The 17,563-nt window shown below is 43.4% G+C and overlaps 7 protein-coding genes across 9 annotated transcripts; 3 read left to right on the top strand and 4 right to left on the bottom strand.

Moving 5' to 3' along the window:
* Positions 1-285: 285 nt before the first annotated feature.
* BCIN_01g01550 (hypothetical protein) lies at positions 286-1,278 on the bottom strand. The gene is made up of 2 exons (XM_024690244.1): positions 916-1,278; positions 286-850 (listed from the first exon to the last, which is right to left on the bottom strand). Exons 1-2 carry the CDS (start codon positions 1,141-1,143, stop codon positions 686-688), a joined length of 393 nt encoding a protein of 130 aa, XP_024546012.1. The 5' UTR covers positions 1,144-1,278; the 3' UTR covers positions 286-685.
* Positions 1,279-5,109: 3,831 nt separating this feature from the next.
* On the top strand, positions 5,110-6,200 carry BCIN_01g01540 (hypothetical protein). 2 transcript variants are annotated; one of them, XM_024690243.1, is made up of 3 exons: positions 5,110-5,456; positions 5,587-5,687; positions 5,816-6,200. In XM_024690243.1, exons 1-3 carry the CDS (start codon positions 5,264-5,266, stop codon positions 5,969-5,971), a joined length of 450 nt encoding a protein of 149 aa, XP_024546011.1. In that variant the 5' UTR covers positions 5,110-5,263; the 3' UTR covers positions 5,972-6,200. The 2 variants fall into 2 exon arrangements, with proteins under 2 accessions (XP_024546011.1, XP_024546010.1); XM_024690242.1 differs by having other exon boundaries at positions 5,587-5,726.
* Position 6,201: 1 nt separating this feature from the next.
* Bccdc40 lies at positions 6,202-8,089 on the bottom strand. Its single transcript, XM_001555565.2, has one exon. It carries the CDS (start codon positions 7,885-7,887, stop codon positions 6,310-6,312), a length of 1,578 nt encoding a protein of 525 aa, XP_001555615.1. The 5' UTR covers positions 7,888-8,089; the 3' UTR covers positions 6,202-6,309.
* Positions 8,090-8,156: 67 nt separating this feature from the next.
* Positions 8,157-9,784, bottom strand: BCIN_01g01520 (hypothetical protein). The gene is made up of 4 exons (XM_001555564.2): positions 9,196-9,784; positions 8,854-9,009; positions 8,728-8,794; positions 8,157-8,652 (listed from the first exon to the last, which is right to left on the bottom strand). The coding sequence occupies exons 1-4, from the start codon at positions 9,297-9,299 to the stop codon at positions 8,560-8,562; spliced, it is 420 nt and encodes a 139-aa protein (XP_001555614.1). The 5' UTR covers positions 9,300-9,784; the 3' UTR covers positions 8,157-8,559.
* A 32-nt stretch (positions 9,785-9,816) lies between these two features.
* BCIN_01g01510 (hypothetical protein) lies at positions 9,817-11,790 on the bottom strand. Of its 2 annotated transcripts, XM_024690241.1 has the most exons (5): positions 11,493-11,790; positions 11,303-11,333; positions 10,935-11,248; positions 10,342-10,888; positions 9,817-10,290 (listed from the first exon to the last, which is right to left on the bottom strand). In XM_024690241.1, exons 1-5 carry the CDS (start codon positions 11,637-11,639, stop codon positions 10,157-10,159), a joined length of 1,173 nt encoding a protein of 390 aa, XP_024546009.1. In that variant the 5' UTR covers positions 11,640-11,790; the 3' UTR covers positions 9,817-10,156. The 2 variants fall into 2 exon arrangements, with proteins under 2 accessions (XP_024546009.1, XP_001555613.1); XM_001555563.2 differs by having other exon boundaries at positions 10,935-11,333.
* Positions 11,791-11,967: 177 nt separating this feature from the next.
* Positions 11,968-14,329, top strand: Bcbna4. The gene is made up of 4 exons (XM_024690240.1): positions 11,968-12,202; positions 12,594-12,811; positions 12,864-13,292; positions 13,347-14,329. Exons 1-4 carry the CDS (start codon positions 12,082-12,084, stop codon positions 14,106-14,108), a joined length of 1,530 nt encoding a protein of 509 aa, XP_024546008.1. The 5' UTR covers positions 11,968-12,081; the 3' UTR covers positions 14,109-14,329.
* A 223-nt stretch (positions 14,330-14,552) lies between these two features.
* Positions 14,553-17,344, top strand: BCIN_01g01490 (hypothetical protein). Its single transcript, XM_024690239.1, has 4 exons — positions 14,553-14,989; positions 15,043-15,243; positions 15,317-16,574; positions 16,633-17,344. Exons 1-4 carry the CDS (start codon positions 14,828-14,830, stop codon positions 16,716-16,718), a joined length of 1,707 nt encoding a protein of 568 aa, XP_024546007.1. The 5' UTR covers positions 14,553-14,827; the 3' UTR covers positions 16,719-17,344.
* Positions 17,345-17,563: the final 219 nt, after the last annotated feature.

Raw genomic sequence — 17,563 nt, 5'->3', positions numbered from 1 at the left:
AAGCATTTTGAATGTTCGGGCGGTGAAAGATATGAATGTAGGGCGTATTTGTGAGAGTCAGTGAGATCTACAGCATCTGGGATTGGTATGTATCTTCCCGTCACCACATGTAGCGAGAGCCACAACCCACCGGGCAAGGCGGGGTATAAGCAGGTTTTATGCAGCTTGTGCTTTGTAAGTGGGATAGTGTGTACGTGATTTTGGAGCGCGGATTTATCAAGGTGCTTAAAGTTCGAGATCATCATATAGGCTGCAGTATATCAACTCATTTGCTCGAGCACATTATGATCACGCGGGGAAGGATTTTAACGTTATGATTTTATAATTTTTTCTATTCTGATTTATCCATCATAGTGCATATAATTTCGATACCCATAGGTCAAAAGAATAATGATACTCCTACGCTTCAAACAAGACCATCCCAGACCAAAACCCCAAGTGACTATCAATCCAGCAACAAAAACGACCAAACCAATTTTCGCCAGTTTCCCTGTTTCTTTCTGTGATTTGAGAAACAGCCATTTCCACCTCTATTGAATTCCTATCCAGCCACTAGTACGATGCCATCTCATCGTATCCAGATCCCATACTCCGCGATAAGCCCCAGAAATCTAGTTGTCTCTTGCTCTCAACAAGAACAATCTTTGTCTGTCCTCTGCATTCTCTGTAGCTCTGAATTTTTGGTTCACAGTTGATGCACCACGGGTGACTGGAGCGAGCTGAAGGTAAGGGTTGAATGCATCGGTTGCTTCGCTGGGTGTAGTGACTGTAGAGGCGCTGTGACCGTTGAGAATGAGCCATCCATCGTTGGAGCCGCTGGAGGAAGCGGATGAGGTAGAGTAGGCACGGTCTAGAGATAATGTTAGTATATCGCTGAACTACGTGAGATGTGAGATTGAAATGGAAGAAGCTTACCAAGACGTGGTTGTTGAGTTGCGGAAGAGGAAGACATAGTGATTTTTGGTGGTGAGTTGTGATTGGTTGGGTGTAAATGTGAGATATTGTTATGTTGCTGGAAGGAAGCGAGGTGTAGATTGCTTGTTGTTGGATTGGTTGTTTGGTAGTTGATTGTATGATTGAGTTGAATGATGAGGAGGAAATGAGGAGGGAAACATCGATGAATATATACACTTCCATCAACATACCATCCCTCCCCCCCCTACATGCTTCATTCTCACCTCAATCCATTATTCTCAATAGCGAACCCCCAAATTCTTGGAAAGTCACCTATCTGTGTCAGACAAATCCTGGGCATGGCCGAGCGCCATTTGCGGATTCACGACCTCCACATCAGTAAGCCAAGATGGCACTGAATGCAATGGAACGGTACATACATGAAAAATATAGTTTGCCAAGAGATATATTGTTTCCCCCAGCTGGTCTTCTACGCTTGCTCTGCTTGGAGTCGATGGAGAATACGCCAGGAATCCCGCTACGCATAAGTTCCTTGGCGTTGAATATTATCCAAAGAATCCTCCACGCAGAACCTCAACGGGAACTCCGGGAGCCAATCCGGAGTCGTAAAAAGGAAGCATGGGCGGAGTCAATGGACTGCTGAATGTTACGCCAAATTTATCCTTATCGAGATTTCCGCAATCGCAATAAACGAATTTTAACATGATTAAAAAAATCTCTACTGTTGTATTGTACCTGCCAAGGTCATTTCAAGTATTCCTTGGCAACCCTTGGAGTTGTTCTGTATGGTATATACAAAATCTTGACATACGTATGTATTGAAACAGTGACTGCGTTATCCAAAAAAAAGAACATCGCCACATTCTTTTTTTTTCCAAAAATGAAGGGGTAATCTTCGCTTCGCAATGTTTTGGGGGAGGAGTACGTACCCGCGACTCCTCTCCTCCAGTATACTCTTTGAAGACCAAATTGTTACAAGCGGTGTTCCGGCCAAGCTACGCACAGAGTCCTACAAACGATTCGATCCGCCTGAAAGTTAACCATATTGGAAACATATTAAACTATTTAAAGGGAAATGATGGTCTTGGCATCTACGATAAGAGTTTGGTAGATCTTGGTGTTGTGCTGGGCAAACAATTATTGCCCTTCATTGATGATCGACCAAGCAATTTTGAGTTGATTAACATCGATCATTACTTTATGTGCCGACGGGAAACGGTAGTTATTAGTTTGACTGTCAACTTGGCGTAAGGCTTTTGTTTCCAAGTCAGTTTGATAATCTAAGCTTCTTTAGTCTGTTGAATAGGGATGGAAGCTTCTTGGTCGTTTGGATGGTGGTGAAGATTTGCAAATTTAGATCTTCTGAAACAAGTCAAGTGACCTATTCTTTACATACTATGTATGATTTACAATTTGCAAGTTTGATGATGAACGATGGTGTATTGGCAATGTGGGATTTCGAATGGAACATCATTTCATGATCCTGTAACACCAAGAATTCCCAAGTATCTTGGCTATGTACATCTACACTGCCTCACTTTTTTTGCAAGCAACGAGTTCATCCACCAACCACCTGTGCATTTCGAATGTGCCCAGAACAATACATGTGTGGATATATTGCACAATTCTTGCCATGAAATCTCAGGATTATCGAAAAAGATATGAAATGGATACAAGAGTATGCACGGTATCATCAGCCAAGTTGAGCCGAGTATTATTTCGTTCCACATTTGATACTCAAGAACTTCAACAACCAGTCTCACTGCATATCTTGTGTTGCAAGCCGTCTCGGAAAGTGGCAACTAGTAGTAATCGTTACTACCTTGTTGGCCTTCGAAATCTTATCTCCAATATCACTGCAGCAGTGCAGCTTCACAAATTATCCCTTGGTGCATCCTTCGCCTTATTCCCCCCACGGAAATTTTTTCATTGGCAATCTGTACGATGAGATGTCAACAATGGGCAGCGAGACGGACGTACGGAGTGAGAAGCACACGACAATCTCATCAGCAAACTGCAAGCTGGGTGATAAGCTGCAACCGCACTTTACCGATGACCCTAGTTCTTGAGGTGACGGACGTACGGATGAGAAATGTACGACATTTTCATAGCAAGTTCGCAATACATGCACCGGTACTACTGCACTCCTTCCGTCGAGTTCCACATTTGATTTCTTCAAGAGATCATAGATCATCTCATATTTTGAGTTTTCGCTGGCCAAGGCTGATAATAAGGTAGGATCTTATCAAGAGATCCATCGTGGCGCCTATACGAGACATTTTTTCAACATCAAAGGTGGAAAAATCCACATTCATGGTAACATCACTATCAGATATTTCGTCTTCAATTTGAGAGAGCACGAAATGGAGAATGGAACATTGTACAAAGGGAATATCTCCGAAGCTCAAGATCATTTGCCTCTTTCTTGCGAGTACCTCGAGGTTGTAGTATTGGTAATGTAATGGTATCCCTCGCGGAGAACTGCTGTTAAACCTAGTTGCTCTTCCCGAAAGTTTGTGATATTAAATCTTCATGGGGCTTCGGAGTTGATGAATATGATAGGTTATACTGGCCATGAGTCTCGAATCGGTCTGTCTCCACTGCTCAGAATCTGGCCCGAGAATATGCCTTATATTGCCCGACAGTGTAACGTCTGCTGGAGTCAGTGGATCAGCATGAGACATCTCTTGCAGTTTCTTCACTCACATAAGCACTATATCCATTGTTCAAGTATATGATTCTGAATCCGAGAGCGAGATTCCATGATATTCGATGGCACAAGATTAAGATTGACCAAGTTCAGTAGAATCCTTAACCAAATCATCAGAGACACAATACGATTCATTCCAAAGGTAAGAGGATGCCCAGAGTCTTGGCTACCAAATTCACATAGGCAACGCTTTTCATGCCTCTTCTTGGTTATCATGGGGGCAAGCCCCCCCCTCCCCCGACCCCCATAGCTCGCTGCGCTCCAAAACATCTCACAAAAATTTCGTTGTTTACTGCCCCGATAGTCTACGTCCATAAGAGTGGCTTGAATTAGTCGAAGAGCACAGCGGAAACGATGGGAGAGACTGAGCTCCTCATTCTCGTTGCTCGCTGTGCGTGCCAGGCGACATTCCAAGCGGCTCTTATGGTAGTGGTTCCGGAGGACAGCAGTACACATTCAACATCTACTCAATGATGATCTCGGGATTATACTATCTCTCAGGCCTTCAGCTCTTAGGTTAAGCAGCTAACTAATCATCCAGTCGCTCTTATTTTGCAAAACGCAGCACTATCTACCATCGCACAAGCCTATCCATCTAAAGGAATAGGAGAATTCAGCACTTCATGAGATTTCGCATCGGGTCCGGCCATCGCCAAGAAGCAAAAAGGCACCAGGAAAGAAACCGTTTATCAAATATCATGGGAACGCCCACGTTGCACAGCAGGAACAAGCACACTCACACCTATTAGAGACCGCCATAAGCCCAATCGCTCTACATACAAGATTCGAACAATAAGGATATCATATTACCAAGCATTTACATTTCATTTTCTAGCTATATAGAACACAATCTTATTTGTTATATTGCACCCCATATTTTGTGGATCTTCCCCCCATGATCTTGAATCTCTTTATCCTCTCCATCTATATATTTCAACAAGCCCTCGCCTCCTCTTCCTCCGAAGCCCACCCCCAGGAGAAAAACAACCCGAGAGCAAAACCCACCCAACAACTCAAACCCCCTTCCCCTTCTTTCCACACTTTTCCAACCGCATTACAAATCACACACACACACACCCATCCGAAGCGAAGCCGAAACCCAAAAGCCCAGAACCCCAGCCCAAAATTCCTCCCGCGCACAAATTCTCCGTCAGCACATACATGACCTCGCTAAGCAATTTATCCATTTATCCTCTCCCACACACCTAACTCTCACATCATATATTTTCGGCAAGCTCTTCCGTAAATCCCTGTTTACCCCGGATTTCGGAATTTGGGGATTCTTGCCGGGATCATATGTGAGGTGAATGGCGGTACGATGACGAGGAAATGGGTGAATCGGCGAGAGATATGTTGGATGGAGCGGATGGACTTGCCGATATGCGTGTGGTCGAGGGTTTAAAGCTGATGTTTTCCGTCTTGTTGATTCTTGGAGATCTGGCTTGGTGATTCTTCTGTGATATCGATTGATGTGAATGCTATTAGTGATGATCTGAATATTGTTACTCGCCACTGCTATTGGAATCTTGAGTCTGACATCAACACGAATAACCACTATCTATCGACACCCACGCAAAACCCACCACAAGCCAGTCACAAAAGACTCCATTCTTTCAAAAACAACAAATAAGCACGAAAATGCATTACCAATTTCTTCCCTATTTTCTCCTTGCTTTTTTCACTTCCCTCCTCCCTGCATCCGCATCTCCCCTCTACTACTCCCCATCCCCAAGAGATAACAATCAAATTCGATCTACCCGTACTACCATCTGCCTGAGTGATTATTTCGGAGGTTGTTGTGCTATTGATGAACACGGCAATTATGGTTCTTGTATGCTATCCGTTGCCTTTCTGATTTACTTCTCACCCTCAAACCTCTCCTCATACACCATCCCCCATTCTCAGTATTTCTTTTCCGTGTTTTTCGCCGCTCGCCCCCAGAAACCTAACGAGAAAATCAGGTACAAACGCAACCTTACTCGGGTCCAACGTACCATGGACTGGTATGCCGACCACCCAAACCGCAAACGAATGGGCATGTACAAATCCAGTCAACGGAACGGTAAGTAGCGCGGGGTGTTGTACGTGGAGTTGGAGTTATGTTTGTATTCCTTTCTTTTCGAGAAAAGGGGCTTGTGTATCTTCCTCTCGCCTCATTTGAAAGTCTCAACTAACCACCTTCCCAAAAAGATCGACACGACTTATCCCAATGGAGTGGTGCTTCCTACGCTTCAGAAATCGATGGCTTGTACGGCTAGTAATGCAGGACTCTCAAAATCCAAGAGAATGGAAGATAGCGACGGGGTAATGAAGCGAGGTTGGGGCGATGTTTGGTCATTCTGGTGAATGTGCAATGGCGAATTCGTAATAAACTGGGACAGTGCGGACCGTCATAGTCTTTGTTCCTCTCCTGCCCACATCCTGATATACTCGGGTACTATGAGAAAAGTCCTGCCACGTCGTTTTATCTCTTTAGCAAGAAGCCTGATACTTCAGATACTTTTAGCGTGAGTTGATGTTAGGCGAATACATATCATTCTAGAAAGTGATTTCACTTGATACAAAAATGTAAGGACTCCCCCAATATTAGAATCCTATCATTGATTGGTTTCCAATTTCCTATGGATCTCGATTTGGATATATCTACATTCTCCCCCCTTCTCCCCTTTCCACAATAGTTCCGTCTAATCCCAATACCTGATCGCGCCATCCAATCCGGCCGTAGCGACCTTCGAGCTCTCCTGAGGACTCCACTCTACACACGTAACAGCCTCTTTACTCGCCTGAAACTTATGATACATTTTACACTGTTTCCAATCCCAGAAACAAACATATCCACCACTATCACCCGAAGCAAGGAACTGTCCATCAGGACTACATGCCACATCGATAGCATAACCCGCATTATTATGTCCCTTGAAAACTTTCTTCCGGTTTTGACGGAATTTGTCTGTAGCTCCATATACGAAGATATTGTTATCAGACGATTGATATGCCACCCATTTTTTAGACGGATGTAGAGATGCACGTGTCATGGAGTACATGTGTGGTTCGGCAATAAATTTAATAGGGACCGGAATGTTGTAATCCCAAGCCCGTAATGATTTATCATCAGATGTAGTGATGAAGCGTCGATTTTCATCCACAAATGTAATGGTATTGACAGCCGCAAGATGGTGATCATATTCTTGTACGAGTTCGCGAGTACGGGTATCGAATTGTACAATCTTCTTGTCGGCCATACCAGCGAGAAATTCGTTGCTGTGTTCAGGATCGGGGTTGAAGCGAATGACGTGAGGAGTCTTGCCAGTTGTGAATCGATTTATACATTGGCCTGTTTCGGTATCCCATAATTTCATCATGCGGTCGTAGGAGCCAGAGATAAATTGTGTACCAGTTGCATTGAATGCGACATCTGTTAACGCTTTCGTGTGACCTGAATATGTTCGCAATAGCTCTCTCGAATGATGAGCATCCCAAATTTTGACTGTCGTATCGGCACTCCCTGAAAGAAGTAGATGTCCTGATTCCGGGAAGAATCGTATCCCAACAACAGGTTTTGTGTGTCCTTTCCAAGTGTGTATCATCTTCTTTGGTACGTAATTCTTGAAACTTCCAGCCTCCTTCTTCAAATCAACATCCAGATCCAGCGGAACGTGCATGTATGTTCGTCCCTGATAATCATACTGTTCGCTTCCCTCGAAAGTCGTTGTCTCCTCACCCAATTCTTCGACCTCTTGTCGTCTTGCCAAAGCTTGCGGCGGTGCAGCGATAACAGTTCCACTCTCTATTACATCCTCCTCCTCCTCTTCAACCTCTTCGTATTCTTCATCGCTTCGTAGTGGTTCATCTTCATTAACCTCCTCATATTCTTCCCTTTTGTATTTTGCCCAAGGTCCAACATACGCGTTATCACCTTCTGCTATACTCGAATCTCCCTTCTTCTGTCTTTTACTTCGTATCCTAGCTGCTTCTTCCTTGGCTTCTGCACCTGAGAGATGATTCCCTCTTCGTTCCACCGCTCGATATTGATCTCGAAACGTATGCTCACTAATATAGGTCTCCTCTGCATGTCCAGTAAGTACATTTTTGCGCTTCAGTGAACTTTTCTCGTCTTTGAAAGGATTCGCGGGACCCTGTGTCGCGCGGGCCAAATTATCAGCGCTGTATTGAACCACGGCATGTTCTGGACCTTCTGCATTTCGAGCTATAAGGGCATTTTGAGGTGCCATATTGGGCGGGTATGCGCCAAAGTCTGCCATTTTGAGAGCTTCGATTTCAATTGATGGGGAAAACAGAATCGAGAGCGAATATTTGTAGATAATTATTGTTGTCTTTTCATCTCACAAAGTCAAGCTTGAGTACAAGGCGCGAGACTATTTTCGTGATAGAACGACGAGGCTGAAAATACAATCACGTGATCATGCATGCGACACAAGGCGCCGCCGCAAGCTTTTCTCTATCGATTGGAAGAAGAATCAGTCATTGGTTGAATTTTATAGCTTTTATGGCACGGAATAGTTTTCACCAATGCTTATATTATAATGAAAGCGAGATTTTTGATATTTGATAATCGCAAGTTAACAAGATTCATTCATATCAAAAAACGTGCCGTTTATAGCATGTTAGGTATCTATCCACAAGAAACTTTCTACGAAGCTCGCCCATTATGGAACTCTCCCCGTTTTCCTGTCAGGCTCAAAACCAATGGAAAGAGCACTACCATTACACCCAAACTACCACCGTTCATCCATTCATTCAGCCATACCATTCGTAGTTAACATATCGTAGAGATCATGGCACATGTAAAACCTGCCACCCATTTTTCGTAATTTTTCAGCTCCGTCTCGTCGAGCAAGCTCTGCCCTTGACCTTAGAACCTATAGCTATACCTATGCCTCCACTCTATACCGGTCGCCGATGTTATTCTTAAGTCAATGCGACTCGTCCCGGATCAAGGCAACGATCATAGAGTAGAGGTAGAAGAAGAACATGACAAGATGGAAACCGAGCTTGATGAAGGATTCCTATTGAGAGAGAGAGAGATGTTAGTGAGCGCTCGAACATATAAAGAAATGTGATGAAACCCGGTATTATCTTACCTTCTTGTGGACATTGAGCTTTCTGAAAATTTCGGTGGCATCAAGAAGATGTGCGTTATCGACAATCCTAAGTCTGTCAGCAAATGTGCAATATCTTCATCTTCCAACACCACAGCAAGAACCTACTTCTTAACATTGAATGCCACAAGTGGCAGGTTGAGAACGAGCGCAACCCAGTAACCGTTGATAAGGAATAACAAGGTCAAGAAACCATGAACCGCGGCTTCGGGGATAATGTACGTGTTCAAACGGTTGCAAAGATCGATAGGATTGATGTAGTCACTGTGCCATTCGATGTTAGCATTGTCTCGTAGTATGATGAAGCTTCAGCTGTTCCCTCCCAGTAGCAAAGAATCGATAAACATGCTTATCGCATGTGGTAAAGGCCAAGTCTCTATCACTCCATACACCGTTCCGAACCCTCCGCCCTCCTGGGTTCGAGAGGTAACAAAGTGAAGTCAAACTTACCACTCGAGATCGCTATACATGATAGTGAAGAATACTTGTAAGAACAGATTGACGGCATTGATAAGCACCGCCAACAGGTACAGCCATGCCTCTCCTGACATCATCTTGGGCAACCTGTGTGAATCGCGTCGAATCCGCGATTAAAAAGCCTTCTGTATATTTCCTGAAGTGACAATGTCTGCGATGAAGGCCTTCGAATGTAAAATCGAGTCACAATGTTGCTTCTAGGAGCTCGGCTGGTTGCGTGCGTGTTGTTCGTTGTCTGTTCTCTGTTCTCTGAAGGGATTTTTTTGGGTATGGGTAGTTCGAGTTTAAGCTCTAAAGGTGGGGAAATCCTCCAAAATCGGCACCGTGTTGATTGCACCTTGGGAGAAGAATCTAGATGATGTTGGCAGAATTCTTTTTTTATGCAGTACCACAGTGGTTCGGTTTTGCTGAAAGCTTATATATAGTAAGTGGGAAAGATTCGGATGATGGATGATGATCAACAAGCGGCGAATGACGACGCTTTCAGAGACGTAGATAGTCTGTTAGTATCCTGTTGATAGATCATGATCGCGAATTTGTTCCTTTCTGATAGGATAATACCTGGCATTTCATTCGCTTATGCCATGTATAAATTGTGCATATTTGTCAGGGGCATGAACGATTGGTAGGTAGGTGCGAGTGGAAGTGAAATAGATAGGTACACTCGAGGAAAACTGATTGAAAGCCGTACTGTGAAGGCTTCAAGTATTGTATTGGAAGGTTGTATTCAGATTTACTCCTCATCACCTCTTCATTTATTAGTCTCTGGTGGCCATCGTCTTCTGGGGATGATTCGTGGATCGAGCGTGGAAATGCTATGTCCTATTCACACGAGATTCATTGGGTCACACAATTTACCCCCCTCCCATCATTACCCTCGATATGGCCCTGTTGGCTATTGACTTGGCTATAATCTATCTATACTAATTATCTTTCAAGCTGCCACTTCCTTCGTCTCCCCATTAGTCTCCGCGGCAACGACTGGCATTGGTATGGGTCCACCAGGAGAGTCAGGTAGTCTTCCTGTCAATATTTCGCAACCATCATCTGTGATCAAAAGAGTATGCTCTGCTAGATGTTAGTAAATGATCACAGTCAACAAATCCCAGATTTACATACCAAACTGAGCAGTTTTCTTTCCATCTTGAGTGACACTGGTCCAGTTATCTGGCCAAGTCTTATCCTTGTGTGTTCCTAACGCAATCATGGGCTCGATAGTAAAGCACATTCCCGGTTTTGCTGCACCTACGGCCTTGTTCTTCGCATAATGAGGAATGTTTGGTGCGCAATGGAATAAGCTGTTGATGCCATGGCCACAATATGCCTTGATGACGCTACAATTCGACTCCTTGGCGCGCTTTTCTATAACGTTTCCAAAATCTCTGAATAGTACTCCTGGTTTAACGATTTTAATGGCTAGATCCAAACATTCTCGTGCAGCTTCCACCACTCGCACTGTGTCAGGGTCTGCCTTTGCTTTATCACCAATATAATATGTTTCGTTGAGATCGCCGTGGAAGCCTCCGTGATAGAGTGTAACGTCGATGTTCAAGATATCACCATCTTTCAAGACCCGCCTGTCTGGAATACCATGGCAAATGACTTCGTTGACGGATGTGCAGACAGACTTTGGGAAATCGCAATAGTTGAGGGGAGAAGGGTAAGACTAAGATGATCAGTAAATTCGATTTATCTTGCGACAAGATACTCACGTTTCTCTCCAAGCAAGCTTTGTGTACAATCTCATCGATATAGTCGGTAGTAACTCCAGGCTTGGCGGCTGCAGCTGCGATATCCAAAACTTCTCTACCCAATCGACAAACCTTTCTCATGCCTTCTTGTTGTTCCTTATTCAAGATCTCAATCTTGTTTCTTTGGCTAGTCCTTTCGCTGCGAGGAACTCCATCTCTCCAATAATCGGGGTGCTGAATAGTTTTTGGTACTTCTCGATGGTCGGATAATGGGTAAACAGGTCGTAATGATCCGGTAAATGGGAAGGTGGGAAATGGATTGAATAGTCCGGTAGCTGGATCGGGTTTAGAAACGACTTTTGGGGTAAAGATATTACTGAGGAAATTACTCTGTGACTTGTGTACTTTCTTATGTTCACTCTGTGATCGTTGTTAGCATTGCGCTGGATTGAACGTTCGACCCCTCCAGAACTCCATCAGAGGAGCAATCAAAGTGGACGACATCTGGTGCTCTGCGAATTTCCTGCGAGGTCCAAAATGGTCTGGGTGATGCTTTAGATAAGATTGGAATGTACATACCCAACTCTTCTTAAAGCAATCTTGCGAACAGAAAAAGCTATCCTTCGTGCCAAGCTTCAAACATGTTGGACATTGTAAAGAGCCAGCTTCGTTCTCGCAATCAACACCTATGCATTTTCTTGGAGATGCCGAGTCTTCTGATGCCATATTGAAAGAGATCTGCAAGAAATTTACGATATGGGAATGTACAGACTTTCCGAGAGACCTTGATGGTTAAACAGCTTTGTTATAACCTGGTGTATATAGTAGGACGAGGCGAAATTTCTGGCAAATTTCTGTCAGCCGTGTGCTGATTCCCAAAAAGTGTTCTAGAAAGGGCGTAAAGACGAGTAACCAATCAAATCGGCTATTTTTGCTAGGGCGGTGTCTTATTCTAGCTTAGCGTTCATAACATTTCATAAGATCATACGATCACGTGAGATGAGGGGTGATTTTAGTGAAATGATTTCTAAAAATTCTAAAGCCGTACCAAACAGACCCTTCACTAATGATAAATCACCGGACCGGAGTACTATATATTCTCAAGATGCCATAAATAGAATTCCTCAAAATTTGCCTCAACCTTTTTGAGTTGACATTTCGATCGAAGATGTCTGGACAATCTTCAAGACAGAAGACTGTTATCATTGGAGCTGGCCCGGTCGGAGCTTTGGCTGCTTTATATGCAGCTCAACGAGGGGATGATGTAGAAATATATGAACTCCGAAGTGGTACGTTTTAATCCTGTCACTCTTTTGCCTGAATAGTTTGCAATGCGCGGAAGCTACACAAGGAAATTTAGATACAGTTGGCAGATGATATAAAACACGCCCAGTGAAAGTTCACTCTCAGTCCGGCACAGAGACTCTCATTCTGAAATTCTTTTCTCTTCGGCATGTAGATGAATCATGTGAGGGTTCGCCACAAATTTCCCAGGAGGAAACTTTCATGTTTACAACATCGAGGAAAGCGAGATCAAACTCATTTTGCCATGCTATAACTCTTTGGCTGTCTCTCTCTAGACATCTGGAGTACTGGCGACTAGGTTCTTTTCGTCATTACTACGTCGGGTTTTGAACCTATGAGTCAATGTTATGATCTCTCCCATTAACAAAGTCCTAGATCTTCGGGATCCTTCCACAACACCTCTCAATTTCACAAAATCTATCAATCTCGCTTTATCCGAGCGGGGAATTAATGCCATAAGACAATCTGATCGCACAGCACTTCTTGACAGTATCATGAAAGAGGCGATACCGATGGGTGGTAGGATGATTCACGGCGAAACGGCTGATAAGGAGCTTTACGAACAGTCTCAAGACTATGATATCCATGGAAGAGTATGAAAATCCCTGACACTAGTAGTAATCTCACTACTAACACGATTTCTAGTCAATATATGCCGTAGACAGAGGAGATCTCAATAAGAGACTACTCGATGAGCTCGAGTCTCTTCCGAATGTCAAATTCAAGTTCAATCACAAACTAACCGGAGCTGATTTCAAAAACAAAAAGGCATGGTTTGAAGTTCACGGTGGAAAATCACTTCAATGGTCCGTCGAAATTAGAGACCAAGAAGTAGAAGTAGATTTTGATTTCCTCATTGGAGCTGATGGGGCTCATTCGGCTACACGTTATCACTTAATGAAATATCTCCGAATGGATTATCAGCAAGAGTATATCGACACTCTGTGGTGTGAGTTCACGATAGATGCTCAAAAGCAGATTGGGGAGGATCCAGCATCTCGTTTCAAGATATCTCCAAATCACTTACATATCTGGCCTGGTAAAGATTTTATGTTCATTGCAATCCCTAGCACGGTATGTAGGCCCTGTTTTACTTTTTCTTTTCGATTACATTCTTACATAAATTAGGATGGCTCATTTACTTGCACTCTCTTCATGCCATCGAAGCCGTTCAATGAGCTCGAAGCCGACCCTAAAGATGTCCCGGCTTTCTTCGACGAACATTTCCCAGGTGTCACCAAATTAATCGATCATGCTTCTTTAATATCATCATTCAAAAACAACCCACATCTTCCACTCATAAGCATAAAATGCAAACCTTACCATTTCCAAGATTCGGTCGTCATCCTCGGTGATGCCGCTCACGCCATGGTACCTTTTTACGGACAAGGAATGAACGCGGGTCTGGAAGATGTCCGCGTTCTCTATTCCGTTCTCGATGGTGAGAGGCGCAATTTCCCCCTTCTCAGCACCGAAGCCTGTCGTTCTGTTGCTCTGAGCGTCTACTCCGAAATCCGTAAAGCCGATGCACACGCTATCAACGATCTAGCTTTCGAAAACTACTTTGAAATGCGCGCAGCTGTTATCTCACCGGTCTACAAATTCCGCAAATGGTTAGAAGAAACATTGAGTGTATACGTACCTCGCCTTGGATGGCAAACCAAGTACTCTCGTGTTAGTTTTAGCAACGAGCGATATTCTGAAATTGTAAAGAAGAGCCAGAAACAGGGCAAATTGATCATAGTGGGTTTGGTGAGTGTATTGACTTCACCCATCGTGATTGGAGGAGTATTGGCATTTTATAGATGGAGAAGAGCTCATGCTCCTACAAGGGGGTTCATGAAATACGTAACGAAGCTGGGAGCATTATTGGGATGGAAGACTGCTTGAGGAAATATTTGCGTTGGTTCATGTATTCATGATTTTGTTTTACTTTTTGCACATATTCCACTTCTTGTATTATAACGATAGAGAGCGAGATCTAGATTATCAGTAGAGACGATTATATACCATTTGTGTCCCGCAAGCTGGACCTTAGAGAAGATAATAGAATCCTAGAGCAAGAAGTCAACCCATAGTGAGTGTGTAGAAATTTATCTCAAACCCCAACAAATACGCCCTTCAAAAGGAAAATCATACTTCTCCACTGGATGAACCTCCTGTTCAATATATAGCATTTCACGTTCTGCGATATATAAATGCAAGATCCTCCGTCTACAGATTTCGAGTTCGCTTATATAATCCACAATGAATGTGGCTGAACTTCGGTTTAACCTTACTTTTTGATTCGCCGCATTATTTTCCGGCATTGTTGTTGTTGTTGTTCAAACAATCGAATGTTGTTTTAAACCTAGACCGTGGAATTTGTATCGCGGTTTTGTTACATTCACTGTGAGATTATTTAAGAGGTGGTTGGTGAAGCATCAATTATCGGGATTCTTCTCGAGTATATAACTTTACAACGGATTTCTAACCTAGTGTCAAGTCGAAGGAGCACAATGTGCTACTAAGTAAGGTAATTGTAATTGCCAACACTTCTCGGATTTCCCTGCTCCAACGCGCAGCATTTACGACGTTCTCTTGCTTCAAAATCTCACCAGATCTTCATTATGGGAAACGAAACAATGTCGGCTCCAGGGAACAGCTCTGGTCCCATTGACAATATATGGCTTTCCAGTAAGATCATTATGCTCATTGCCACGATTCTGGCAATTATCAGCACGGCCTGGGTAGCAAGATTCATTCAATACAGAAATTCGTACAAGGAATATGTAAATATCGATCTCCCCCCCTTCAATTTTACGTGTGCTGACCGACTCGATAGGCATCTGGGATACCTTGCCCGCCTTTCAGTACTTTACTAGGCACATTGAAATCGATGGGCGATCAATATGCTCACGCACCAATGACTGCGCATCCGCATGGCATTATGACCATGATATACGACAAGTACAACCTAAAAGACATGTTCATCCTAGACAATTGGCCATTCTTTCGTTGGAGACAAATTATTATTTGTGACCCGGTATGTTCATTTCTTCCATTGTACTCTATGTAAGAGCGCCGATGGGTATGGTAACGTAACTGACGTTGGAAAGAATCTCGCGGCACAATGCACGCAAAATCACTCACTCCCAAAATCAGTTGTTACCGGGCAATATGTTGGCCATATTACCGGGAAGAGAAGTATTCTGCTCACAGAAGGTTTGGAATGGAAGAAGAACCGGGCATTATTCAACCAGGGGTTTGCTCTTGCTCATTTAACGACCCTTATGCCCAGTCTTGTCGATGAGGTAGAAATCTTTCGCGATGTTTTGGGCAAACTTGCCGATTCGGGAGAGGTTTATCCAATTGAAGAAGCGGCTGCGTTTTTAACTATTGATATAATGGGTCATGTTGTTCTAGATATCAGTCTAAACTCTCAAACGATCAAGAGTGAACTGGTCGAATATTTTCGCAATTCTATTTCTTGGACACCAAAAATTGTTGCGACAAATCCGTTGGTAAATCTGAATCCCTTAGGTCCGATCATGCGAAAGTATTATGAATGGAAAATGGACGGCTATCTTAACAAGGTCTTGGACGCTCGATTCGCAGAGAAGGGAGGGAGTGCCTCGAAAGGTAAGAAGAAGCCTGTTATTGATACTGCACTTGACGAATATATCCTCCAACAAGAGGAGGACAATGTCGCGTTGGGCGACCGAGGATTAGATCAAACTTTCAAGCAAGTATCAATCGATCAAATGAAAACATTTCTATTCGCTGGCCACGACACCACTTCAAGTACTATTGCCTACACATACCATCTATTGGGTAAAAATCCCAGATGTTTGGCCAAAGCGCGAGATGAATTAGACAGGGTATTTGGGAAGGACACTTCAAAAACTGGGGATATGATCAAAGAACAACCGAGTATAGTAAACCAGTTACCATACGTATATAGCTGTATTAAGGAAACTCTCCGGAGGTACCCACCTGCAGATACAGCGCGACATGGAGATGATCTCGTGCTTGAATACGAAGGTCGACAATTCCCGACTAAGGATTTCATGGTAATGGTTTGTGTTCATACCATACATCACCGAGAGGATCTTTTCCCTTCACCTTACGAATTCATTCCTGAACGATTCATGCCTGCACCAGACAACTTTCAAGAAATTCCAAAGAACGCTTGGCGACCATTTGAAAGGGGATCCCGAGATTGTATTGGACAAGAACTTGCTCTTCTTGAAATGAAGATTGTTATGGCTATGACTTTGAGAGAATTCGACATCAATTCCGATTACGAGACTTGGGATCGAAAGCTTGGTAGGAAGGAACCTGGGAGTATTCTCAATGGTACACGTGGGATGTTCGGTGAGAGGATTTCTTCTGCGAGACCAGAGTGATATCAGCAATGCTAATAAAACATTAGGAGACCGTGCCTATCAAGAATTGATTGCAAGTGCTAAACCATCTGATGGGATGCCGGCCAAGATTGAAAGAAGGACACGTAATTAATTGGATAGCATTATTATTATGATTTGCAAGATCCGATGAATATTACATCGCATAATATCATACGATTGAAATGAAGATTGGATAGAAATTGAAGATGTCAGTGTCACATCACGACAATTCTTTCCAATATACAGAACATCTTCTCCTGTTCTTATTACGAATCCCTCGCAAAATTTTGATTGGGCGGGATTTCATGGTGGCAATACGTCTAAGAATAGGCAGATGAAACCTACGCAAATTCTCTCTGAATCCTAGCTTTTCATCAGTGTAGTGCTGCGATGAAATGGTTGTTGATGTTCCAGACCCATGAGTCTGTACCCAAAATGTCGTTGTGTTCCGATCGCGCTAGATCCCTGCTAAAACCCCCCTTGTCTCAACTTCGTCTCAAACCTTGGCTTCAGACGGAGATGGAAACAAGATAAGCGATGTTGGAATGCAGGGACCCCGGAAATTTGAAATCAAATTTAATTTAAAATACTGAAGCTTACAATCTATCTGGTAGCTTGTTTCCCCAGATTTTATCGAGTGGATTGTATGTTTTGCAGGACTGCCATATTAAATGACCCACCTGAAAATTTCCGACAAAGGGTACGGTTACATTCTTTGGTAAGCTTATGGCAGAGGCACAAGACGTTTGAGATGGTGAAAAGTGAGACTTGAAGTGGCTTCATCTGATGTCTGGAATGGTCCAGAAATGATTCCATGGTTCGGATTCTCGAGCGAAGGGTGGTGAGTAATCTCGCAAAATTGATCGAGGTGAAAAAGACTAGGGTTTCTCACGATTTTAGGTTGATGTCAATGATGTCAGCTAGGTTCTGTCATCTGAAGTTTGTATCAGCCCTGGC

This window comes from Botrytis cinerea, chromosome 1 (assembly GCF_000143535.2).
Source record: "Botrytis cinerea B05.10 chromosome 1, complete sequence".
NCBI lineage: Eukaryota > Fungi > Ascomycota > Leotiomycetes > Helotiales > Sclerotiniaceae > Botrytis > Botrytis cinerea.
This window is presented reverse-complemented; position numbering and strand designations above follow the sequence as displayed.